Source organism: Amblyraja radiata, chromosome 25 (assembly GCF_010909765.2).
Source record: "Amblyraja radiata isolate CabotCenter1 chromosome 25, sAmbRad1.1.pri, whole genome shotgun sequence".
Taxonomy (NCBI): Eukaryota; Metazoa; Chordata; class Chondrichthyes; order Rajiformes; family Rajidae; genus Amblyraja; species Amblyraja radiata.
Window position 1 is genome coordinate 35,532,423 of NC_045980.1, and position 26,879 is coordinate 35,559,301.

At 45.0% G+C, this 26,879-nt stretch overlaps 2 protein-coding genes across 3 annotated transcripts in view; both read left to right on the top strand.

Moving 5' to 3' along the window:
- The window catches only part of tango2 (transport and golgi organization 2 homolog), an 84,278-nt gene extending 65,387 nt beyond the window's left edge, over positions 1-18,891 (top strand). For both annotated transcript variants that reach the window (XM_033043854.1, XM_033043855.1), the window contains exons 6-9: positions 8,104-8,174; positions 12,214-12,367; positions 14,735-14,839; positions 18,618-18,891. In XM_033043854.1, the coding sequence (XP_032899745.1) occupies positions 8,104-8,174; positions 12,214-12,367; positions 14,735-14,839; positions 18,618-18,738 (451 nt within the window). In that variant the 3' untranslated portion in view covers positions 18,739-18,891. The remainder of the gene's footprint in view (positions 1-8,103; positions 8,175-12,213; positions 12,368-14,734; positions 14,840-18,617) is intronic.
- Positions 18,892-23,071: 4,180 nt separating this feature from the next.
- The window catches only part of dgcr8 (DGCR8 microprocessor complex subunit), a 30,817-nt gene continuing 27,009 nt past the window's right edge, over positions 23,072-26,879 (top strand). The window contains exons 1-2 of the mRNA XM_033043853.1: positions 23,072-23,190; positions 24,762-25,752. Of these exons, the coding sequence (XP_032899744.1) occupies positions 25,045-25,752 (708 nt within the window). The 5' untranslated portion in view covers positions 23,072-23,190; positions 24,762-25,044. The remainder of the gene's footprint in view (positions 23,191-24,761; positions 25,753-26,879) is intronic.

A 26,879-nucleotide genomic window follows, 5' to 3' on the forward strand; every position in this document is an offset into this window, starting at 1 on the left:
GGGCAACATCCACAACAATCGGCAATTTCTTGCAGCGTTGGACAGAGCTATCCCCAAACCAAGCCTTGATGCAACCCGACAAGATACTTATTAAGGGGCATCTGTAGGTTAGTAAGAGAAATTCTGCATCGTCTGAAGAAGGGTCTCGACCCGAATCATCGCCTATCCATGTCCTCCAAAGATGCTGCCTGACCCTCCGAAGTCAGCACTTTGTGTCTTTTTTTGGTCAACCAGCATCTGCAATTCCTTGTATCTACATGCCGAACGTCCTTGGTCTCCCGAGGAAGTAGTACTTTTATAAATGCAAGTTTTGCTGCTTGTCTGAGTGGCTGCTTGGTTTTCCTATAATTACATGGTGAGCTGTTGAAAGCATGTATGGAAAAGTCTGCCAGAAACCCACATCCCAGTAAATATTCTCCTGCTCTGAGTCATGTCAATCATTGAACTTATTCTGAGTGATTTTACCTGGTGAGAAATTTGGATGGAAAGACCAGATGTTAGCAATTTTAAAAATGCATGTTCAGGTCTTATAATTAACAAAGGGCTGCATTTTATGAAAAGAATAATGAATTTGAATACAATGGTAAGTCCTCAATGTGGTGGAAGATGATGCAAATGTACTGAATTTTTAAGTACGTCTCTGAATGCTTAATAAGATATTTTCTGCATGCCGGAGCCTTGGGGAACTAGCTTCAGTGAGCTTCCTTTGGTATCTGAAACATGCTGGAGTTTCAAAGCAGCAGCTACTTTATATTTAGTACACATTCATTTCCAGACTTGTATATTATTAAAGCAAAGAACCCCGTAGTTTAAGTTGCACTTGAAATAAATGGGTTTGCTGCTCGAGTCAACGTGCCCCACCCCAAGGGATGTTCAAGTGCCAGCTGACAAAACAAAGGGGCTGTTGGAATTTGCTCTGAGGTAACTTTAATCCAGTCGAAAACAGTAAAAGCTGCATGTCAAAGTTTGATTGAATTTCTGTGACTATCTTTTTTTTTTCTCTCAAGAATACAAAGAGAGTACTATTTTGTTCCCTCTTGTGAAAATGATGGTAATTAAGAATAAGCACTCTTAAATCTCCCTGAATACATAAATTTAATTCTGCCAGACACCGAATCAGACAAGATCAGGCGGGCAAGCTATGGGGGCAAAATACAATGTGTTTTAAAGCTTAGTTTTATTTCAGGGTGAGAATTTTCACAGTGATTTTTATTAAAAGTACTTTCCATTTCCAACAGAAAATAAATCCTAACGGTGTTTCTTTGACAGTTTTCATTAAAGTATTTTATTTTTGCTGCTACCACGGAGACAGCCACATTGTGTGCATCTCTCTCTCTCTTTCTTTCTGAGACTGCTCTGGTGCCATCAATCATGGGGTGCCTGGTACAGATTTTCCCAGCCTAGAGTGTGATCCAACCTGGACCTTGGCCAAATGAATGCTGCTGATCCTCCCGTCTCCCAGCAGAATGTCTGTGGTGACACAAAGCATCTCCTGAATGTTAAAGCTGTGGACAAGGGGTGGGGTCCACTGGTCCCCCAAGTCTGCATGATGTCAGGTTATAATTGTGGAAGAATGTGAATAAATGTGTGCTGAACCAATAGGAACTCCATCTACCACATCTACCCTTTATGCACAGATGATTCAGGTTTAGGCTTATTATTGTCGTGTGTGCTTTGTGTTGCATGCTTTCTTAAGGGCCTGTGCCACTTAGACTATGTTTTAGGCGACTAGGCTGTCGCCACATGGTCACCGGGGTGTCGCCTGTATGGCCGTGCGTCGTCTCCTCAGTCCCGCAAAGAGTCGTAGCATCTTTCTGGTCGCCGCTGGATTTTCAACATGTTGAAACATTTTCGGAGACAGTCGGCGACAGTGGGTTTGGCGCCAATGGGCGTAGCTTGACCTCTCCTGGCGTAGGTGCTGGTGTAGTTGTCGCCAGGTGAACGTAGGTTGTCGCTGGTGCAGACTTCAGTTTTCTGTTGTTAAAGTAATGATTCTATTTCAAATTTTATGTCGAAGGGGGGGGGTCCAGTCGCCGGTTTTTCGGCGACCTGCCACGACTATGACAGTCGCCTAAAAATAGCTTAAGTGGGACAGGCCCTTAAACAGACAGATATACCATACATTGATACAATCAGTCCCCCATCCTCACTGATCGAGGTCTGAGGATCAGGAAATCAGGGATTCAGTGGTAGAGGGGCAAGCAGATTCCTAGGACCCAGAGTTTGGGGATGAGTGTGGATGGGACTATGGTGTTGAAGGCAGAGATGTCGTCGGTACATAGGGGTCTAACGGAGGAGTCCTGGTTGTCCAGCTGTTCCAGAGCTGAGTTAGATGACATATGCTGTGGACCTGTTGCGATGGTAAGCAAACAGCATTGGATCGAGGCTAACACAAAATGCCGGAGTAACTCAGCGGGTGAGGCAGCATCTATAGAGAGAAGGAATGCTGGACTTAATGTACACCATCCCCAGATGTGACTGATTTCTGCTGTGCTCAACCCCCATTTCCCCATTCATTGCTGATTTGTTGGCCATAATAATGAACAAAGCATTACTTCATCAGTCGACATACTTAGATTCTCTGCTCTTCATTTTTTAGTTTTAGAGATACCACGCAGAAACAGGCCCTTCGGCCCACTGAGTCCGCGCCGATCCCCGCACATCGCACTATCCTATCCACACTGGGGACAAATTTACATTTATATATAAGCCAATTAACCGACATACCTGTACGTCTTTGGTGTCGGGGAGGAAACTGAAGATCTCTGAGAAAGCTCAAGGTGGAGAACGTACAAACTCCGTACAGACAGGACTCATAGTTGGGATTGAACCCGGCTCCCTAGCGCTGTAGGGCAGCAACTCTATCGCTGCGCCACCCTGCCTCCCAATGATCACAATCTCCAATCCAATTTTAGATAGACAAGCTGAGAATGAATTAAACCATCACCTCCTACACTCCCTTAGGCCCTCTTTTGCAGCTCTTCCTTCACTGCTCCCCCCCCCCCCCCCATCCCTTCATGCGCTTTCCTCCCCCCTGCCTCTCTCCAGACACTCCTTCTCTCCATCCCAACTCCCCCTCCCAGTCCGGACACTCCCCTCCCGTTTCCAACACTCTCCTCCCCTCCTCTCCCTCCAGACATTGCTCTCCCGCACCCCACCTCCTTTCACTTCCCCCCCCCCCCTTCCCCTCAATGCATTTCCTTTCCCTCTCCCTCACATTTATACACAAATAATGGTAAGCATGCCGAAAGATACATGTCAAAATCTTCTCTTTTTTTTAAAGGGGGAGAAAATTGCGACACTGTGGAAGCAGCCAATTTATATTTGAAACTATCCTTAGGATTTCCTGCACTTAGATTCAGCTTTTTTCTTTGCACAGCGGTTGTTTGTTTGAAACTCCTAAATGCCTGCTGCAGACCTTGCTGTGACTTTGAGTCGGATTTTTTCCTCCTTGATCGGCTTTGAACTCCCCCTCTGTGATTTGTCAAGAAAGACATTCAGTGCAAAGAAAGGTAACAAACTTGGTCGTGGAGAGAGGTGCCTGCACAAACAAAGATCTCATTCACTCGAGGCCTCCACTGGATTTTGTCCAACGAATAGCTTCCACTTAACAGGTTGTATCCGAGCATGTGAACTAACTTTAGAGCGTGCGCTGCTGGTACTGACAGCGAGCTGTTCAGGTTGAGATTTTATCGTGAAGTTCAGGGAACAGAGAAGTTGATGATTCACAGTTTTGGATCTGGGCCTCTTGGATTCTTTTCAGTCAAGGCTGACCTTTACAGTGCTGCCTTTCACTCCATACGGGTAGCCAAATACCGCTTTCGACAGAAGGAGCATAAATAATGTTTCCCCCTGCTCTCTCTTCAAGCCTCAATAAAGATGTGTACACGTTGTTGGTGCCCAGGGCTGTATTGAGACTTTACCTGAAACAGGTCCTTTGGCCAACCGATCCCCACCCTGTACACTAGCACTATTCTACACACCAGGGACAATTTACAATTTACAAACGCCAATTAACCTACAAACCTGTCTTGTCTTTAGAGTGTGTTGGAAACCGGAGCACCCGGAGAATATCCATGCGATCACAGGGAGAATATGCAAACTCCGTATAGACAGCATCCGTGGTCAGGATCGAACCCGGGTCTCTGGCGCTGTAAGGCAGCAAATCTACCGTTGCACGACTGTGCCGCCCCTATTGTTTAGTTGTATCTAAACTGTAGAAAAGTACCGCAGAGGAACAGGCCCTTCAGGCCACGTTGTCTGTGCTGAACATGATGTAGAGTTAAATTGCATGTGATTCATATCCCTCCATGTCCCACATATCCATGTACCTATCTAAAACCATCTTAACGGCAACTATCGTATCTGCCTCCACCACCATCCCTGGCAGTGCGTTCCAGACTACCATCACCCTATGTGTAAAGAAAATCTTACCCCGCTCATCTCCTTTAAACTTCGCCTTTTCACCTTGAAGCTATTTCCTCCAGTCTTTGACATTTCCACCTGAGGGGGAAAAAGGTTTTGACTGTCTACCCTGTCTATGCCACAGGGTAATATGTATGTGTATGGAACATTAGACATGCTAATAATGTATGTGTACAGAACCTTAGACAAGGACAACACAGGAGCATTTCCAAATAAGAGTTGACACCGACCCTCCTAGAAATGATGAGGTAGGTTTTAAAAAATGTCTTGCAGGAAGAGAGAGGGTTGGAGAGGAGATTGCAGAACTGAGGAAGGTGCAGGTGGACACAAAATGCTGGAGTAACTCAGCGGGTGAGGCAGCATCTATGGAGAGAAGGAATTGCCGATGTTTCGGGTCGAGACCCTTCTTCAGACCGATGTCAGGGGAAGGGGCGGGACAAATGCTCCCCTGACATCAGTCTGATAGAATGTCTTTATTTAGAGGGTGGTGAATCTGTGGAATTCTTTGCCACAGAAGGCTGTGGAGGCAAAGGCAGTGGATACATTTTAAGGCAGAGATAGACAGATTCTTGATTAGTACGGGTGTCAGAGGTTATGTGGAGAAAGCAGGGGAATGGGGTTACGAGGGAGAGATAGATCAGCATGATTGAATGGTGGAGTAGACTAGATGGGCCGAGTGGCCTAGTTCTTCTCCGATCACTTATGATCTTATGACTCTAAAACATTTTTAATGTATTTTCATTGAATGTTACTTTCTCTACTCTTAACTTTTCAGTACATAAAGACAGTGCTTGTTCGTTCATCCCATACTCCAGCTGGTCCCTTTTCAACTTGTCTGAAAATTACAACCGACTTCATTTCCCTGACCCTTTCCAGAAGAACATTGAAGGTCATAAACACCAAGCAAGAAAATACTTCCCCACATTATGAAGATGTTTCAATTCTTTTGCCCCGTCAAGCATGAAATGTTACAATCCTAAACGGACTGAAATAATAAGTGAAATACCCAAGCATAGACCGTGTAACACGAAGCATTTCTATCACGTAACATTTGGGGAAAGATAGACACAAAAAGCTGGAGTAACTCAGCGGGACAGGCAGCATCTCTGGAGAGAAGGAATGGATGACGTTTCAGGTCGAGACCCTTCTTCAGACCCGAAAAGTCACCCATTCCTTCTCTCCAGAGATGCTGCCTGTCCCGCTGAGTTACTCCAGCATTTTGCGTCTATCTTCGGTTTAAACCAGCATCTGCCGTTCCTTCCTACACATTTGGGGAAAGATTTTGGGGGAATTATTTAACTTTTTCCTTTAAGGAAAGGCTGCTGATAGCCGAGTACGCCTTCATGCCTAACTGCACAAAGGGTCTAATTAAAAACTCCCAACTCAGTAATCCCTTGTTAGTACAGTGACATTGGTTCAATAGATGTTCATTCTGAATTGGAATGTACGCACCATTCCAGATTGATGTGGCTTCCCATGCTGTTCCGATCTGCTTCACTGCACATCTAACCTATGACATCAGCCACAGATCGTTGTGAATCACATAAACAGGCCAGCAATGCTGGTGATTCATTCCACACATCAGCATGAACACTACTTACAAAACAAGTCTCCATTATCTAGGCCTGATAGGAGTTTGTGAAATTATGAGGGACACAGAGAGGATGGAAAATTAGAATCTTTCTCCCATGAGGTTCCTTCTGATGTAACTGCTCAAGCAAATTATTGCATCTGTTTTCACGTTCAATATGTGATAGGAGCAGAATTAGGCCATTCGGCCTATCGAGTCTACTCCGCCACTCAATCATGGCTGATTGATCTTTCCCTCTCAACCCCATTCTCCTGCCTTCTCCCCATAACCCCAGACACCCTAAAGGGCCTGTCCCACGAGCATGCGACTCCATGCGACAAGCGCGACCTAACGTGGTCGCTTGAGCCGTACGGCCTCGCGGGGCCGGTCCTACTTCGATCGCCTGAGCCGTATGGAGTTGTGCGGAGCTGGTCCCCAGATCGCGCGGGGCTCCGAAAAACTGACCGTGTTCAAAAATTCCACTTGGCAACGGCCTGCCAGCACGCAGCCGCCTCGAAGGGCGTGCGCAGCGTCTCGACGCCTTACGTCACGCGCGAACTTCCCGCGGACTTCGCTCGAACTTCACGTCACTCACTCGACATCCGCGCAGCACCCGCTTCCGGTTTGGTCGCGCTCGCCGCATGCAGGCGCATGCTGGTGGGACCAGCCCTGTACGCGGACCACTCTACCTCCGCGCGGCCCCCGCTTCCGGTTTGGTCGCGCTTGCCGCATGCAGGTCGCATGCTCGTGGGACAGGCCCTTTACTCATCAAGAAATTGTTTGCCAACAATCTTTCGTGCCTTGTCTTTGCCTTCTACATTTTAGATGCTTTCTAAACTTTTATAGGCATCTATTGTGTTAAGGATTAATGTAACGTAGCTTTGGTGCCATACATTAAAACATAGAACAGACAGCACGGGAACAGGCCCTTCGGCCCACAATGTCTGTGCTGAACATGCTGGCAAATTAAGCTAATCTCTTCTGTCTGCATGTGATTCTCTTCAATGCAGTTTAGGAATTTGGTGCCATTTGGAGTTTTTACACTGACTTTATCCAAGTGGGTATTCAGGTCATTGAAATCTCCAACTATTGCTGTCCAGGGCTTTTGTTCTCAGAAGAAATTTGTTCTCCTACATCCCTTGGAGTGTTTAGAGGTTTATCGCCCACTCACAATAATGTGCATGAAGAAACTGCAGATGCTGATTTAAACCGTAGACACAAAATGCTGGAGTAACTCAGCGTGAAGTTCCTTAAAGCCCCTGTCCCAATTAAGAAACCTGAACGGAAACCTCTGGAGACTTTGCGCCCCACCCAAGGTTTCCGTGCGGTTCCCGGAGGTTTTTGTCAGTCTCCCTACATGCTTCCACTACCTGCAACCTCCGGCAACCACCTGCAACCTCCGGGAACCGCACAGAAACCTTGGGTGGGCGCAAAGTCTCCAGAGGTTTCCATTCAGGTTTCCTAAGTGGGACAGGGGCATTATCATCCTTATCTCTGCTTCTCCCTCTCCCCCTCCCCAGACTCGGTCTGAAGAAGGGTCTCGATTGGAAACGTCACCCATTCCTTCGATCCAGAGATGTCCCGCTGAGTTACTCACAATAATGTTATTATTCTTTGCTATTTTTGTACTTCTGTTTGACTCAAATAGCTTCAGTGGTACTTTATTGTCACATGTACCCAGGTTCATTGAAGGGTGGTGGGTATATGGAACGAGCTGCCAGAGGAGGTAGTTCAGGCTGCCAGGGATGAAACCATAACAACATTTAAAAGGCATTTGGACAGGTGCGTGGATGGGAACGTTTTGGAGGAATATGAGCCAAACATGGGCAAATGGAGTAAATGGAGCATCTTGGTCAGCATGGGCAAGTTGGACCGAAGGGCCTGTTTCCGTGCTGTATGATTCCGTATATGCAGTTTGACTAAATGACTGTACTGAGTTGTATGATCAACATCAATGTGAACCAGTAATGTTCCCTGACATCCTAATGATCACAGTTCCATCCAAAACAATCCAAGGGAAGATGCATTGTATTTGAAAACACCACTTTTATTGTGATCATAAATTCTGTGCAAAGCAAAGCAAATTGTATTTTGTTTTTTTTTGGCAGCAACACCAAGGCAGATATGATGTGTTACTATGGCAATAAAGGTGACCAGGAGCCCAGAGCACTTGATCCAGGTTTGTGTTCTTTATAGCTGTTTCATCTCACAAATAAAAAAAATGTATTTATATGCTTGCCTGCTCCCATGAGTTTGGCTGGGCTACAACTTGTCCTTGTAAATAGTAAACTATCGATCGCGATGCTCGAGGAAGGAAGTTCACACATAAATCCTTGCCTTCCCTGTGCCAAGCAAGACATCCTTACCCCTTCACATTTATAAAAACGACGGTAAACCCTTATTTAGAGTCAAACTACACATGTGTAATTGTGAAAGGTTGATGTTGTGAATGCTGTCATTTACATTAAAGCAGCACATTTTGCAACATCTAACCATGTTTCCAAAAATCCTGAATATGTGTCCCGCTAAATAAGATATGTGTTGCAAATATGGAATGGAATACTTGATACAATATTGTCACATGTGACAAGGCACAGTGAAATTCTTTGCTTGCATACCCAATGTATACAAATATATATATTCTATCTGGATGTCAGCAATAAGAGGCATTTAGATAGGCATGTGGATATGCAGGGGATGAAGACATATGAATATTATGTAAGATTATTAAGCGTTTGGACACGCTAGAGGCAGGAAACATGTTCCCGATGTTGGGGGAGTCCAGAACCAGGGGCCACAGTTTAAGAATAAGTGTTAAGGCATTTAGAACGGAGATGAGGAAACACTTTTTCTCACAGAGAGTTGTGAGTCTGTGGAATTCTCTGCCTGTGGAGGCCGGTTCTCTGGATATTTTCTAGAGAGAGCTAGATAGGGCTCTTAAGGATGACGGAGTCAGGGGATATGGGGAGAAGGCAGGAATGGGGTACTGATTGTGGAGGATCAGCCATGATCACATTGAACGGTGGTCTCCTCCTGCACCTATTGTCTATTGTCTATTGAATCATGTGCAGGGGCATGAGATTAGTTTTGCTTGGTATCATGGTCAGCACAGGCATTGTGGGCCGAAGGGCCTGTTCCTGTGTTGTACTATCTTATGTTCTTGTTGTAGAAGCTAGATTGCTGGAATTATTTTTAAAAGTTAATCGTTTTTTTGGGGGGGAAATTAAGGTATTGAGGGGTCACGGTGGCGCAGTGGTAGAGTTGCTGCCTTACAGCGAATGCAGCGCCGGAGACCCGGGTTCGATCCTGACGACGGGTGCTGTCTGTACGGAGTTTGTACGTTCTCCCCGTGATCTGTGTGGGTTTTCTCCGAGATCTTCGGTTTCCTCCCACACTCCAAAGAAGTCCAGGTTTGTAGGTTAATTGGCTTGGTAAATGTAAAAATTGTCCTTTGTGGGTGTAGGATAGTGTTAGCGTGCGGGGATCGCTGGTTGGCGTGGACCCGATGGGCCGAAGGGCCTGTTTCCGCGCTGTATCTCTAAACTAAACTAAACTAAACTAAAAGAGGAGATGTGATCTGGGGCAGATCGTCCATGATCATGTTGAATGGTCTGCTCTTGTTCCTCTTTTCCTGTATATTGTGCCAGATTGCATGTTTATCTTCACATGACAAAAACATTTTATTAATGGTAAACACATGGAATGACTTTGGTGTAATATGCGAATGAAACAGTAGTTATGCACCAGATTTTGTCCCCTACCACCCCCTGCCTCCCGCAAATTATCCTTCAACAAGCCTGATAGTTGGCAACTACATATTTATTTGGGTCTCTGACATGTTCTGATCTAACAATCTGCCTATCCGGGAACCTCCTCGTCTGATTTGTCCCTCCCCGCCCCATCTCTCCCCGTTTTTGTCTCGCTACCTACCCCCTGCAATCAGTCTGAAAAAGGATTCCGACCCAAAACATCACATCTCCATTTTGTCATGAGATGCTGCCTGACCCGCTGATTTGCTGCAGTATTTTGTGTCTATCTTTGGTATAAACCAGCATCTGCAGTTCCTTATTATTACATTAGGTTATGAGCAAAATATAGCTTTTGGTTCTCATGAATCCCACAACTATCACATTTCTTGTCTCCAGAATTGCAATCTTTACAAACAGAGATTGACTTGATATTTGACTCTTGCCATTATCGACCATGTGTCTAAATGAAATGCATTGAAAGTGACTGCCATACTAACCCACACCACAGGGGCCCATGTCAAATGGCCATTGCAAGATGCCATAATGTCTGCTCCTGCAATCTGAACAAGTCAGAGGTGGAGGCCACACGCTGACAGCTTGCAAGCATCAGTGGTTTGCTGGTTCATACAGGACTGTGTGCCTGTCCGAGAGCAGACTTCATATGGAAAGTTTGTTGTTCTTTCAGCAAAAGCTTTAACTTGGTGATGGGGCAAATGGAACGAATGGCCAGAGGTGGTAGTTGAGGCAGGCGTTTAAAAGATACTTGGACTTTCGCACAAAGGGTGGTGGGTGTATGGAACCAGCTGCCAGAGGAGGTAGTTGAGGCAAGGACTTTCCCCATGTTTGAGAAACAGTTAGAGTTTCATCGATAGGACGGGTTTGGAGGGATATGCAGGCAGGTGGGACTAGTGTAGCTGGGGCATATTGGCCAGTGCGGGCAAGTTAGGTCGAAGGCCCTGTTTCCACTCTGTATCACTCTATGTCTCTATGACAGATACTTGGGCAGGAAAGGTTTCGAGGAAGATAGACACAAAGTGCTGGAGTCACTCAGTGGGTCAGACAGCATCTCTGGAGGAAAAAAGGACGGGTGATGTTTCTTCAGACGTGGTGGGGAGGAGGAGATGAAGAGCTGGAGGTGAGAAAGGACCAGGACTAATCAGGGCCAGCCACAAATGACTGGCAGGGCAGTGCCAAGTAAATCCATTGTTGGCTTGGGAAGGTGTGTACTAAGGTTTAGAGGAAATTGGAAAACATGGGCAGATAGGAGTAGTTTGGATTGGGCATCTTGGTTGGCATGATTGGCCCGTTTCCTTGCTGTATGACTCTTCTGACTTCTCAAACAAATTTCGGTACCTCTTGAGTGATGTGAAGTCAGGAACTAGGATATTTGGAGGTTCAATCCCTAGTTGATGAATGGCCCTTGAAATTCATTCTGAAGGAGGGCCCCAACCCGAAATATCAATTCCCCTCTGCAGATTTCCCCTCTATTTCCCTCAGGAGATGGCGACAGTCCCACGGATTGATTGTCTTCAGTTTTAGAGATCCATGCCGACCATCAATCATCCGTTCACACTAGTTCAATGTTTTCCCACTATCGCATCCGCTCCCTGCACACTCGGGGCATTTTACAGAGGCAAGTTAACCCACAAACCCGCACCTTTTGGGGATGTGGGAGGAAACTAGAGCACCCGGAGGAAACCCAACGCCTTGAATTCCTCAAACAGTTTCTTTTTTTATGGTTAAGAAAGAACTGCAGATGCTGGAGAAATCGAAGGAGAACAAAAATGCTGGAGAAACTCAGCGGGTGAAGCAGCATCTATAGAGCGAAGTAATAGGTGACGTTTCGGGTTGAGACCCTTCTTCGGACTGATGTGGGGATGGGGGGGGGGGGGGGGGGGGCGGAAAGGGAAGAAGAAAGGAAGAGGCAGAGACAGTAGGCTATGGACTACCTGAAATTGGAGAAGTCAATGTTCATACCGCTGGGTTGTAAACTGCCCAAGTGAAATATGAGGTGCTGCTCCTCCAATTTGCGGTGGGACTCACTCTGGCCATGGAGGAGGCCCAGGACAGAAAGGTCAGATTCGGAATAGGAGGGGGAGTTGAAGTGCTGAGCCACCGGGAGATCAGGTTGGTTAATGCGAGCCAAGCGGAGGTGTTGGGCGAAGCGATCGCCAAGCCTGCGCTTGATCTCACCGATGTAGAGCAGTTGACACCTAGAGCAGCGAATGCAATAGATGAGGTTGGAGGAGGTGCAGGTGAACCTCTGCATCACCTGGAAAGACTGCTTAGGTCCTTGGATGGAGTCGAGGGGGGAGGTAAAGCGACAAGTGTGGCATTTCCTGCAATTGCGAGGGAAAGTATGTATGGTGTATCATTGGGGGGATAGATTTAATGACATGGACTATCGAGGTAAATAACTTTTCTGCTGTCAATAAAATTAATGCCATCTTTTAATCTGTACGTTCCTAGGTATTTATGGGCTTTGCAACAGTCTTCTTGATACTTCATGGCAGAAACTCGTTAACGGCAAAAAGCTTTTCACGGAAGCAATTAATAAATCCTGTGGACTTCCTCCAGAGAACTTGGTGAACGAGCTCATGAATGTGATAAATAATGAAGAATTGTATGTACTTTTTACAATATTTGTCCTAAAAACTGCTTATACCCTTCGTGCCATAATTAAATAGCAGCTAGCCTGCTGGGTCACGCTCTGCCAGCTGTGGACAAGAACTATATTTGACATTCATTAAACTGCTCGCAGTTTGGATGGTATTTGGCCTGATCTCAGCTTAGACCTCTGGAACAAATATGGTCATGACCCGAAACGTTGCCTATTTCTTCACTCCATAGATGCTGCCTCACCCGCTGAGTTTCTCCAGCATTTTTGTCTACCTTCGATTTTTCCAGCATCTGCAGTTCTTTCTTAAACATTGATTCCACATTTGATCATTTTGCAATTTTTCAATCTCTTAATGAGGTGTGGCCAGAAATGGACATCTCTGGGAAAGTCCCTGCATTAGAATAGTGGTCACATTGAAGGCTGATCTGTGGAACACTGACATGAAGACATGCCATTCAACAAATTAAGAGTTCCCAGTATTTCCTGCTGATCCATAGGTACAAATTGAGTTGCATTCTTATCAGGTCCTACTTGTATGTCTTGTTATATTTTAATCATATTAACTTGGGTACATGCTTGGGAGGTAATTTTCCCAGATTCAAGTTCCTGTCGGACTTTGGAAAAACATCAGTTTAGTTTAGTTTATTAGTGTCACGTGTTCCGAAATACAGTGAAAAACTTCGAGTTCCGTGTTATCCAGTCAGCGGAAAGATTATACGTGATTTACAATAAAGCCATCCACAGTGTACAGATATTGGATAAAGGAAATAAAGTTTAGTGCAAGATAAAATCCAGTAAAGTCTGATTAATGATGGTTTGAAGGTCTCCACTGAGATAGATGGGAGGTCAGGACTGGTCTCTCGTTGGTGGTAGGATCGTTCGGTTGCTTGTTGGTGGTAGGATGGTTCTGTTGCTTGATAACAACTGGGAAGAAACTGTCCCTGAATCGGGATGCTTGGACACCCAGGTAGAAGTGTCGGGGAGCATTTAAATTCTGTGCCAAAGAGCTGGGTTTGAGCTCTGGTTTAGAACTATTCTAAACCATGTGTATTCTCAGGACTCGGTGGTACTGTTTATCCCTTGGAAACGTCGTGTCCAATTCCGAAGTTGTCGCTTTAAACCTCACTCCGGAACCTGGACTTGTGCCCAGCACGTGACTTCCATTATGTATCCAAGACACTTATCAACACAACTAAAATGATCATCTCGCTATACCCTAGTTCGATCTATATTGAACAAATATCTTGTTCAACAATGAACTGCAGGTGCTGAAAAAATCGAAGGTAGACAAAAGTGCTGGAGAAACTCAGCGGGCGAGGCAGCGTCTATGGAGCGAAGGAATAGGCGACGTTTCGGGTCAAGACCCTTCTTCAGACTGATATCTTTCTAAATATCTTTCTTGTTTGCAATATGTTTAACCATCAATTATTTTAAAATGTATACTCGTACCCAGTTAAAACTCCGAGCAGTACAAATTTATTAAATGTTTCTGCATATACTTCTTTGATCTGGAACTCAGCACTTTCCAATTACGTTGATAAGATTTGCACCCTTTAACTCATTATTGTCTCCATGGTGCCTATTATGGCATTAGATGCGCATGGAATTGTTCCATAAGTTCATGTCACAGGAGCAGAATTAGGCCATTCGTCCCATTGAGTCTACTCCAATATTCAATCAGAGCTGATCTATCGTTCCCTCTCGATCCAATTCTCCTATCTTCTCCCTATAACCCTTGACACCCTTACCAATCAAGTATCTGTCAATCTCTGCCTTAAAAATATCCAATGACTTGACCTGCACAACCACCTATGGCAATGAATTCCATCCTCTGACGAAATAAATTCCTTCTCATCTCCTTTCTAAAGGTACGTCCTTTTAATCTGAGGCTATGCCCCCTGGTCCTAGACACTCACACTGGGGAAAAATCCTCTCCACATCCGCTCTATCCAGGCCTTTCACTATTCGGTAAGTTTCAATGAAGTCCCTCCCTTCATCGTTCTAGACTCCAGCGAGTACAGGCCCAGAGCCGTCAATGGAAGCCATTTCACTCATCAAACCCTTATTGATCTCAAGAAGAGCGTTGTATTCAGACCATTTCCCTGCTCACTCTCTGTTTGAGGTTGACTGCTAGCCAAGGCTATGCTTCACACCTCAGCTCTCTGAGAGTACAGTGCAGTATCACTGGAGTTTCTTGTCTGTATCGGTTGGCGAATACAGTACTATTAGTTCCTAATGAATCATACCTGCTCTGTTAAATTGGAAAGAAAATGTCACTGATTTATTGCTGGTGATTAAAATCTAAGCAGAACAGTACTGTCGCTGGTTGTAGCTGTGATTGATGGTGGATTTATGTTATTTTATTGCCAGCCAGTTGCCCGCCACTGATATTGAGCAGCAGGGTCAGGATTATATACGACCGATCTTAAAGGAGTTCTCAGCGTTGTTCGTTCGTACCTCCTTGTACGGCACTCGGTGAGTTGTGAACTATCATTACCTGTCGAGTTGTGGTCAGCATTATGCCGTTTCACCCGTGGTCAGAGATCGGATAGACAAGCGGAACCTTTTCCGCAGGGTGGGAATGTCCATCACCAGAAGGCAAAGCTGTAATGAGAGAGGGGAAATACAACGGAGAGGTGCAGGGCAAGCTTTTTACCCAGCGGGTGGTGGGGGCCTGGAACGCATTGCCAGGGGTGGTGGTGGAGGCAGATACGATAGTGACGTTTAAGAAGCTTTTGGATAGGCACATGGATTTGCAGGAAATGGGGGGCCAAATGGCCCATTCCCGTGCTGTTCAGTATGAGGGCCACATTATATATTTGGCATATTTTTGCGGGCAGTACACACACACACACACACACACGTGCACGCACGCACGCACAGACACATAGACACACACACACACACACACACACACACACACACACACACACACACACACACGCATGTCTCCCCGGGGCCATCAACGGTAACCTGTCAGCAGCTGCACACAAACCCTCAACTTGATAGCCTATGGCAAACTGACGTGTAAGTTCCCACGCTACCACAGAACCCGCTAAATAGCCCGCCGCACGGAACGTGTTAAGAGCTTGCCGTGGGCTGGGTAAAATCTCGTGGCGGGCCGGATGTGGCCCACGGGCCATAGTTTGTAGACCCCTGTTCTATGCAATAGTGGTAAAACATTAATTAGAAACAGATGCACCTGCTGCAAATCCAAACAAGGTTTTTTAGTTTAGTTTAAAGATACAGCATGGATATGGGCCCTTCAGCCCACTGAGTCCATGCTGAGTCTATAGCCATCACCCGTTCACACTCGTTCTGTTATACCACTGTCGCATCCGCTCCCGACACACTAGGGGACAATTTACAGAGGCCGATTAACCTACAAACACGCACGTCTTTGGGTTGTGGGGGGAAAGTGGAGCACCAGGAGGAAACTCATGCGGTCACAGGGAGGACGTGCTGAGTTACTCCAGCTTTTTTATGGCTATCTGCGGTTTGAGTCATGTTCATTTGCCACGGGTGGTGGTGGTGACACTCAAGATGGAGGATTAAGAAGTTTCCCCCTTCGCCTGACACTCACTGTAATTGCTCATGTCTTAAAAGTGGATGAGAAGCTATTCAGATGCAGCTTTGCTGCCTCCTCTAGCTCAGTGGAATATTACAAGTCACTCGGTCTTGCAAGTTGACAGTGATTATTAGGATGAGCAGCCACAGAACAACCAAAGTCATGGATCCTTGGCACAGCCAAGATTCAACACCTTCAGGAGACTTGGGGGGATGGGGGGATGGGGGGGGGGGGGGGGGGAGGGGTGGGGATAAAAAAAAACTAATAGTGAAGGAGTGAATATTTTGCCGATTATATTATGAAAGATGTATTTGTATTTTTTCACCTGGACACAGTTTTCTTTGTGGTCAGCCTGTTGGGAGTGGATAGTCATCCAGCATGGAAACTGTCCCTTCAGCCCATCTCTTCCATGCCGACCAAGATGTTCCACCTAAGCTGCGGATGACCTATCTCAGGGTCACAGGTACACAAAATTGCTGGGGAAACTCAGCGGGTGCAGCAGCATCTATGGAGCGAAGGAAATAGGCGACGTTTCGGGCCGAAACCCTCAGGGTCACTATGTTTTTAAGTCTGCACAAGGTTTTATGGATTAACACGCCAGAGTCGTTTTCAAAATCTGTACCACAATACTGTACCACATGTAATATTAATGGCTTTTTATTATTAAGGATAAGGGGGAAATCTTTTAGGACGGAGATGAGAAAAACATTTTTCACACAGAGAGTGGTGAATCTGTGGAATTCTCTGCCACAGTAGTTGAGGCCAGTTCATTGGCTGGATTTAAGAGGGAGTTAGATGTGGCCCTTGTGGCTAAAGGGATCAGGGGGTATGGAGAGAAGGCAGGTACAGGATACTGAGTTGGATGATCAGCCATGATCATATTAGAAACATAGAAATTAGGTGCAGGAGTAGGCCATTCGGCCCTTCGAGCCTGCACCGCCATTCAATATGATCATGGCTGATCATCCAACTCAGTATCCCGTACCTGCCTTCTCTCTATACCCTCTGATCCCCTTAGCCACAAGGGCCACATCTAACTCCCTCTTAAATATAGCCAATGAACTGGCCTCAACTACCCTCTGTGGCAGAGAGTTCCAGAGATTCACCACTCTCTGTGTGAAAAAAGTTCTTCTCATCTCGGTTTTAAAGGATTTCCTCCTTATCCTTAAGCTGTGACCCCTTGTCCTGGACTTCCCCAACATCGGGAGCAATCTTCCTGCATCTAGCCTGTCCAACCCCTTAAGAATTTTATAAGTTTCTATAAGATCCCCTCTCAATCTCCTAAATTCTAGAGAGTATAAACCAAGTCTATCCAGTCTTTCTTCATAAGACAGTCCTGACATCCCAGGAATTAGTCTGGTGAACCTTCTCTGCACTCCCTCTATGGCAATAATGTCCTTCCTCAGATTTGGAGACCAAAACTGTACGCAATACTCCAGGTGTGGTCTCACCAAGACCCTGTACAACTGCAGTAGAACGTCCCTGCTCCTATACTCAAATCCTTTTGCTATGAAAGCTAACATACCATTCGCTTTCTTCACTGCCTGCTGCACCTGCATGCCTACTTTCAATGACTGGTGTACCATGACACCCAGGTCTCGCTGCATCTCCCCTTTTCCTAGTCGGCCACCATTTAGATAATAGTCTGCTTTCCTGTTTTTGCCACCAATGCCACCAATATTGAATGGCGGTGCAGGCTCGAAGGGCCAAATGGCCAACTCATGCACCTAATTTCTATGTTTCTATTAATAATCTGCATACACAAGATCCAACACAAGGAGCTGTAGTAACTCAGTAATTCAGGCAGCATTTCTGGAGGACATGGAGAGGCGATGTTTCAGGTCATGACCCTTCCATGTTCTCCAGTGACGTTGCCTGACCCGCTGAGCTACTCCAGCACTTTGTGTTCTTAATAATCTGCAGTTGGTTTTTAACTGAAGGAAAAAGATGTGAAACTATGAAGTATTTCTGTGGTCACGGGCTTTTACGAATCAGGAAATTCTTGTGGTTTATTGCATTGATTAAATACTTCGACATAGGCCTCAAGGGTGAACACAGTTCAATATGACTTGCATTTTCTTATATATTTATGGACTTTCTATTTTTAAGAAAGTCACCACGCTGGTCATTGGATGGAACAATATGACATGGCATGATGGCGCAGTTAGTAGAGCAGATGCCTCACAGAGCCAGAGACCCGGGTCGATCCCGACCTCGGGTGCGGTCTGTGTGGAGTTTTCCCGTTCTCCCTGTGAGCTCCATGTTGGCTTCTTCCATATGCTCTGGTTTCCTCCCACATCCTAAAGACGTGTTGGTTTGTAGGTTAATCGGCCTCTGTAAATTGCCACTTAGTCTGTAGGGAGTAGAATAACAGAACTAGTGAGAGGAATGACAAAAATGCTGGAGAAACTCAGCGGGTGAGGCAGCATCTAAGGAGCGAAGGAAATAGGCAACGTTTCGGGTCGAGACCCTTCTTCAGACTGATGAGTGGTGATCGGTGATTGCCGTGGATTTGGGGGGCTGAAGGGCCTGTTTCCATGCCGCATCTGAAGAAGGGTCTCTTACCCCAGCACTTTCAATTTTTAATGCTGCTTTTGTTATTCACCTTTGTTGTCTTTCTGTTTTTGTTCTGAAATTCAGAGTTCTTGTGAGTTTATTGTAACATCTGACTTACTTTATTCTCAGGTCAAACACAGTCATCCTTGTTGATGCTAAAGGGCATGTAACCTTCACAGAACGCTGCCTGCTCAAGCCTGAGACAAACCAATGGAAAGTCAGCTCCTACCAATTTGAACTTGAGACTTAACGGCTTTCCATTCAGCCGGCTGTGAAAAAGAAAGGAACAGGAAATAAAGTTGAATGCAAATGAAAGCATATTTTTGCAGATCCTGCAGGTTTCTTGGACACTGCAGATGTAAATGGTTGATTAAAACATGCTACTTCCTAGCAACAGTCTTTATTTTAAAGAGTCTTTGCTGCTTAGTATTCCACACAATTGATGGTGCTTATTTGTGTGAGCGTAACTTCTGTGAGGATATTTCTGTGTGTGTGTGAGCCTGGCTTTGTTTGTGCGTGTGTCTGTGGATGTTTCTGAGTGTGCGGGTGGGTGGATGCGTGCAACAGTGAGTGCGTCTGCAAAACAGTGTTCTTGCGTTCAGAGTGTAGCCGGCAGCATCCGTGGCACAGCTGGTAGAGCCGCTGCCTCACAGCGCCCGAGACCTGGGTTCCATCTTGGCCTCGGGTGCTGTCTGTGTGGAGTTTGCACTTTCTCCCTGTGACCACCTGGGTTTCCTCTGGGTACTCCAGTTTCCTCCCACATCCCAAAGACAACAGAGGTTAATTGGCCTCTGTAAATTGCCCCTCATGTGAAGGGAAAGTAGGATAACCGAGTACTAGTGTGAACGGGTGATCAATGGTCAGCATAGACTCGATGGGCTGAAGGACCTGTTTCCCTGTGTATCTCTAATTTAAACTAAACTCTGATGCTTTAGTTACCGTTATCATTGTCCAGGACAATTATATTATTAGAAATACTCCATCTAATCTTATATTACTAATGCTTCAACCATTAAGTCATAATCTGTCAAATGGAATATTTTGAAAACATATTTTAATTATGATTTTGCCTCTGCAAGCTTTTCCACTCCTTTTACATTATTTCTTATTTGCAACAGATTGATAACTTATTAAATATGAACTGAAAATTATGGGAACACCCGATAGCAGAGACAACATCCTGAAACACTGACTTTCCACGGATGCTGCCTGACCTGCTGAGTGTTTCCAACATTTTCTGTTTTTGTTTCAGATTTCCAGCATATGCAGTTTTAAAAAAAATTTTCATTGACCTATTTCTTGGCTTTCCCATAACTGAGTAAAAGGATGTTTATCGGAGAAATATGATACTCGATTGGTATTTTTTACCCTCTGCCTTGTGGAGGGGATGTTTCACAGAGTACGCGCAGCACTTTTTTTGTGCTCCCCGCCACAAGTGATTTCAACCTAAGAATCAACTGAAAGCATGTTAACTTTAAATGTGCCTCAATGGCACTTAAACTTTCAAGTGGACATGTCATTCTTCAGCCAACTATGAAGGGTATAATGTAGAAATAATGAACTGCAGATGCTGGTTTATTCCAAAGATAGACACAAAGTACTGGAGTAACTCAGTGGGTTGGGCAGCATCTCTGGAGAAAAAGGATGGGTGACGTTTTGGTTCAGACAGACTGAAGAAGGGTCCCGACCCAAATCATCACCCATTCTTTTTCTCCAGAGATGCTGCCCAACCTACTGAGTTCCTCCAGCATTGCATTTGATTCATTCTCATGGAGCAACCATATTCACTTCACCGTGTCTGCAGTTATGGCTGGCTCTGTGTCTTTATCAAAAACCTAATAAAATATGGAAGATGTCAAAACAGTCCCAGTGGAGTATGTTATTAAATTGTCCTTTCGACCCACATCTTTGACATATTTTTTGCACAATTAAACTGGTTGTATTGCTCCCTGGGCCATTCCAGTAAAGGCTAGGAATGCAGAAGTTATAAATTAAATTCCACAACCTTTGCTGAATTAAACGACAATGTGACTGAGGTGAAAATGGTCATGGTTCCAAAACCTGCAGTTGGTGCAGGTACTATATATAACAGCATTAAAAAGATAGTAAAGGCTTAGAGAGATATGTATGCACCAAACAAGGACATATGGGACTAGCTTAGAAGGGGCATTGTGGTCAGCATGGACTAGTTGTATGACTCTATAGATCTTTTGGTCAGAGACACTAGCTAGGAAATGCCTGTGAGGGGGGGTTTCAGACTGTTGAGGGTGGAAATAGGGTCAGGATCCATGCCGGAGGCAGCTGAATGTCTGCACTGCATATTGTTTAAGGCTTATTAGATTCTTGATTAATACAGGTGTCAGAGGTTATGGGGAGAAGGCAGGAGAATGGGGTTCGGAGGGAGAGATAGATCAGCCATGATTGAATGGCGGAGTAGACTTGATGGTTAATTTTGCTTCTATCTCTTATGATTTTAAGCCCACACTTGAAGAGGATCCACTTTACTGGATTATACTCAACCCCTGTGGAGCAAGTAATCAGTGCCTTCTGAGGGAAAGAAGAGGGGAAAAAAGGCAGGAAAATATTAAGTAGATGTTGTGGTAGGGGACAGACAACTTGAGTGAGGAATCTTGGTTCTAGTTTGCATCTGTAATTGGGGCATGTGGAATAAAGTTATTGAATTCACTTTGATCAGGCCAATGAGAGAAAGAAGGGTCTTGACACAAATCATCACCTCTTTTTTCCAGAAATGCTGCCTGAACAACTGAGTTACTCCAGCTTTCTGTGTCTCTCTTCAATGAGAGAGCAGTTGGTGCCAAAGGAGCAGAATGTTTTCCATTTGCATCATTGGAACACAAAAAAAGCATGTGTAAAACATAGGGATTCACAAAACCAGATACTGGAATCTTGACCAAAACACAAAGTGCTGGAGGAATGCAGTGGCTCAGGCAGCATCTGTGAAGGAAATGGACATACATTGTTTTGGGTCGGAACCGTTCTTCAGACTCAAGATGGGACATGGAGGAAATATTTAGGTCGGTCAGAAAGAAGCAGGTTTAATCATCGACAATGAAATGAATGAGGGTTTTTTGGAGGTGCTTGACTCCCATGGGACATTATTTCTGATAAATTGCTGGAGTAAATCAGCAGGTCAGGCAGCATCATTTAGGGAATGGATGGAAGACTTTTAAAGTTGAGACCCTTCCAGCTAACTTCAACCAAATTCCCCCACCCTGTGTCCAAGCTTCAAACTTTGGCCCAGCCTGTGCCAAACCACCCTTTCTCCCAATGCAACCAACCATATCAGCCGAAGTCTAAAGCATTCATACCCATTCTGCTCACTGTTCCTTGCCCATCTATCAACACCACCCACATCAAGCACCGATTCACACAAATTCCACTCTTGTCTCATTTTATTCTCCCCATATTCCCACCAACACTCCCCCGTATTCTGTCATTGACCTCAGGGTGATTTACAGAGCAACCTTCAAATCCGCACCTCTTTGTATCCCACGTAAGAAGAAACCCAAACAGTTACTGGGAGAACTTGCAGACTCCACACAGAGAGCAGCAAAGGTCAGGATTGAACTCGGGACACTTGTTGAACATTGAAAACAATCAATGATTTTAGTCTGAAGAAGGGTCTCGATCCGAAATGAATGAATGAATAAGTTGATTGGCCAAGTATTCACATACAAGGAATTTGCCTTGGTGCTCCGCCCGCTAATGACAACATGACATACAGTGACAGTTAGGAATGACACTTAAAACATTAAACACTAATAATAAAACGTTATCGATTAAACATGTGAATGAACTGAAATACCAGATTTTTGATTATTGAGTAGAGCAACTACTCGTGGAAAAAAAAGCTGTTTTTATGTCTGGCTGTGGTAGCTTTGACAGACCGACTCGCCTTCCAGAGGGAAGTGATTCAAAGAGTTTGTGGCCAGGGTGAGAGATGATTTTGCCTGCTGCCTTCCTGGCCCTTGCTGTGTACACCCTTACAGTGAAATGTCACTCATTCCTTCTCTCCAGACATGATGCTGCCTGTTCCGCTGAATTACTTCAGTATTTTGTGTCTAATCCCTGATTTTATTTCAGATTTTCAGCAACTGCAATAAATAGGGAGATTAAATCCTGCTCCCTGTCAGAATAATTGGTGCAGCGGACCATCCGTCATGGTTGCGCACGGTAATTGGTGTAGCGGCACGTCCATCACCCTAGGGGCGGGACGAAGGCTGAAGTGGGCGGTCGATAGTCAATAATCCGGCCGGTTAATTGGTGAAGCGAGACATCAATCATCAAAGGAAGCGAGACATCAATCATCACCTTTGATGATTGATGATTTGATGGTTGATGGGCGGGACAGCCGGCAGTGGGCGGACGTTATCCCTCTATCTGGCTGTCTAATTGGTGAAGCGAGATGTCCATCAGCCGAGGGGCGGGACACTCAGTGGAGTGGGCGGGCGTTAGATATCTTTACGGGCGTTTGATTGGAGAAGTGGGACGTCAATCAGAAATAGATGACGGTGATTGGTCTAAGGTAGGGGTGGAGCGGGCCGTCGATCATCGGTGTGGGCGAGCTGTGGGAGCCGAGGCTGCGGGCGGCGGGCGCCGGGGCAACGGCGGGAGGGAGGGGGGGGGGAAGGAGAGGAGGCGATGACACTTTACCACGTTAGCGAGCGCGGCGGACACCACGGTAGGTTGCTGGCGACCTGTGGCTGGAAGCCGCCTTCAGGTGCTGTATTCACCGCGGGAGTGGGTGGCGAGGGGTCGGCACCGGCACTGACGACGACGAGCGGCCTCCACTAGGCCTCAGGCCTCGCTGGGTTTCTCCATCCCCGTCGGGCAGCTGCACCGTGCGGCCTCGGTGCTCAGGCGGCGCTCACCGCGCCAGCGGCGGGAGGCGGGAGGCGGGAGGCGGCCTCAGGCGGGGGCTGGAGGGGGAAGCCGGTGTTTGGTGCCTCCCCGCGGGGAGGTCGGCGCTGAGCCGGGCCGCAGCCTCGGGCCTGCACTCCTCCAGCAGTGGTGCGGTGCTGCCTCACCTTTAGCTGTACTTCTATCTACTGCAGATACTTTCATCTCACTCCTCTGTCCACTGTATAGCTTTAAAATAAAGTCAAAATGCATTCTAACTTAATTGTCTTTTGCATTTTGGCTTCTTGAAACACCACTATTTATCCTGTCAATTGTTTTAACTAATTCAGGAGGCTGTAACTTTAATTTTATATTACCTTTTGGCGTTTTGATACTTCACTATTTAATCTGTCAATTGTTTTAACTAATTCAAAAGATTCACGAAGGTCCTTAAACAACAGAACGAATAGTGTATCTTTAGAAGATGTTCGATTGTTTTGATTAAAAAAATGAATTTTCTTAATACTAGTGATTTAAAAAAAAAAACTGGTAATTCACTATGTGGAACATTTATTGTATTCTGATTGTACTACTTTCGGTACAAACTTCTTTTGCATTTATTCTGGTTGTTTTGTACTGCTGATTTAAGTCCTTATTTCAAAAAGGATCAATATAAATTGTAAGTTGTGAATTTGGTTTATCTAACACTGCTTTGATGATAATTAATGTGCCTTGAATGTGGGATAAATTCATAACTCAGTACAGTACATAGACACAAAATGCTAGAGTAACTCTGCAGGACAGTGCATACAGTACATACATACTCCTTGTCTCCATAAATGCTGGTAAGGACCTGTTGTTGTGACTGGACTCTGCATGGTGGGCGAACTGGTGTATGTTTGTTTTGTAAACTTTCTAGCTAAATTATCTTAACCTTATTAAAACCTCCTCGATTGTAAATAATGTGAAGTGGGCTGTGGAAAATGACCGGTGTAAATTACCCAATGTGACAAAACCTACTTTTTGTTAACAATATATAAAAGATAATATAAATGAGCTTCCCTTCTCGTTGTTTTGCTATAGGATCTTTCACGTCTGTCTAAGAGAACAGAAAGACCGCTGATCATTATCTTTCACTTAAGAAGGGAGAGACAATCCAAGGGTGTTCCATGGTGCTATTCCATCAGACTGTATTTAATGTATCTGTGGAAGGTCCTGACCCGAAACGTCACCTATCCATATTCTCCAGCAATACTCTCTAACCTGCTGAGTCATTCCACCACTTTGTGTCCCTAGATTGTATTTAAGTCTTAAGAATGGGATTTGTGAAGTGGCATAGTTATGACAGCTAAGACTTTTGGTAGCTTATAATTAGGAGAAAATGATTAACAGTGTTTTATTTTATCTCTACAGGTGATAAAGAGTAGAAGATGGTCCCGAGGATTCAAGATGATGAACTCTCTCTGATCCCAGACGTTGATTAAGCTGAATACATTGTGATTTTCAATAATTGAGACAGTGATGCTAAAAGCTGTCTACTTTAATGAAAAGAGTAATGTAGTCAGCTTAACTGAATCATCTGTAAATTGTGACTAGTACCATAACATTTAAATAATTCAGTTGGACTGATATATGTTTAATTCCTCCTTAATAGAGGATTAAGTAAGAAATTATTTATAGAGTTAATTTTTAAAAGATGGAGATGTTTGAAAGCCTACCTCCTGTGGCCAAAGAGCCTTCAGTACCGCTGAAAGCTGAGCACCAACCGTGTCCCCCACCTCTTCCTCCAAGTGTGCCGCCGCCTCCACCACCTCCCCTGCAAACGTCCTGTGACGCAGAAGTTATGGACGTTGGCTCTGGTGGTGATGGACTTTCAGACACTCTGGATTGTAACGCGCCCAGCCTGGACCAGCATCAAGCGATGGAATCCACTGTCATTAACGACCAATTGACAGCAGTGTCGGGAAGCTGTCCACTGAATCCAAGAACAGCGCGCCACGCACCGGCTGTTCCCAAGTTTGCCCCCGATATTAATCTGCTCAAAGATGTTAAAGTCAGAGTAGTTTTTTCGGAAAGCAGTAAAAGCAAAGACAGGCAGGTGGTGTATGCTGGCGTTGAGCCTGCTGAGAAAGGTACTGAAACTAGCAACAGCATGAATGGAGGTTTGCATGGCCCTCCTTTTGAAGGGAAGGGAGCAGTAGGGTCATTGGGTTTCTGTAGTAAAAGTACTGATAAGCAAGAAGTTGAAGACAATCAAGAGAAAAAAGTGGAATTTGCAGTGCTCGATGAACTAGACTTCCCGGAAAACTTCGAAACAGATGAAGTAGAAGGAGCAGGTTTCAAATCTGAAATGATCATTCAACAGGATCCCGTCGATGAAGAAGCTCTGAGTTACTCGTTTGAGGTATGTAGGCAGGGTTCAAAATACTCACGCGCACATGAGATTGCACGTGAAATGCCTTCCTTCCCTTTCCCAATCTGCCCCTAATGCCAGCCTTGTGCATGTAACGTTCTTAACTGCAATTGAGCCATTAATCATTTTCAATAGAGACACAATGGGCTTCGAAATTCTTACCGGATAAGATTTCAAGTCACAGTGATCATGTTTTCTGATTGTCCACTCAAAATTTACATGCATCAGGTAATATGTCTAGTATTTTGAACCCTGTGTCTTGTCCAGTCCACTGAGTGGCTCATCGTATCCATTTACAGAACTTTTAAATCTGGTGAAGAGCCAAAAAAGCTGACTTCCATTCATGGCACAACAAACCTGTTGATGCACATAAATAGAAAAGAGGAAAAGACAGTCGGACAGGAAAGGTTTAGAGGGATGTGGGCCAGACGCAGGCAAACAGGTGAGCTTAGATGGGGCATCATAGGTGGCACGGACTAGTTGGGCAGAAGTGCCTGTTTCCGTGCTGTATTGGTAAATAATATGATTATTTAATGTACAATACTATGTTCGCTTGTTTCTGCAACTGGTCCCTCAATCAATAGCATGGAACGAACAGATGTACCAACTGCTGCATAGTTGTGATGCCAGTCCCTTGTCTATGAGTTGGTCAGTCGGAGTTGTGTCCACCCATCTGTAGGTGTGTATGGATGAACCAACTCTGAAGACTGACCAGAGCATTAGATAAAGCTCAGTACAATGATGGCATTGATCGCAGGCCGGAGCTCTAAACTCTGACAACGGAAGTGTCAAACGTGTATCTTTTGCATCTTCATTTTGTTCTTCGTAAGTGTTTCGATTTGAATTGACTTGCCCATTTTATAAATATAAAACCATTGATTTATACAAATACATGAAGCTATTTTCAGTATTTAGAAATTTATTGTAATGCCAGAGACATCAAAATATTTAAGGTGACTCCATATAATGTTTAAAGTCCAGATCTCCAGTGATATCATGCATGCTTAGACAATTTGGACTTATTCTTCAGACATGCTATAATAGTCTTTGTTTTAAGCCAGCATTTTGTGAATCACAGCTATTTGCATAAAAAAACTAAAAATGCTTTTAAAGCTACC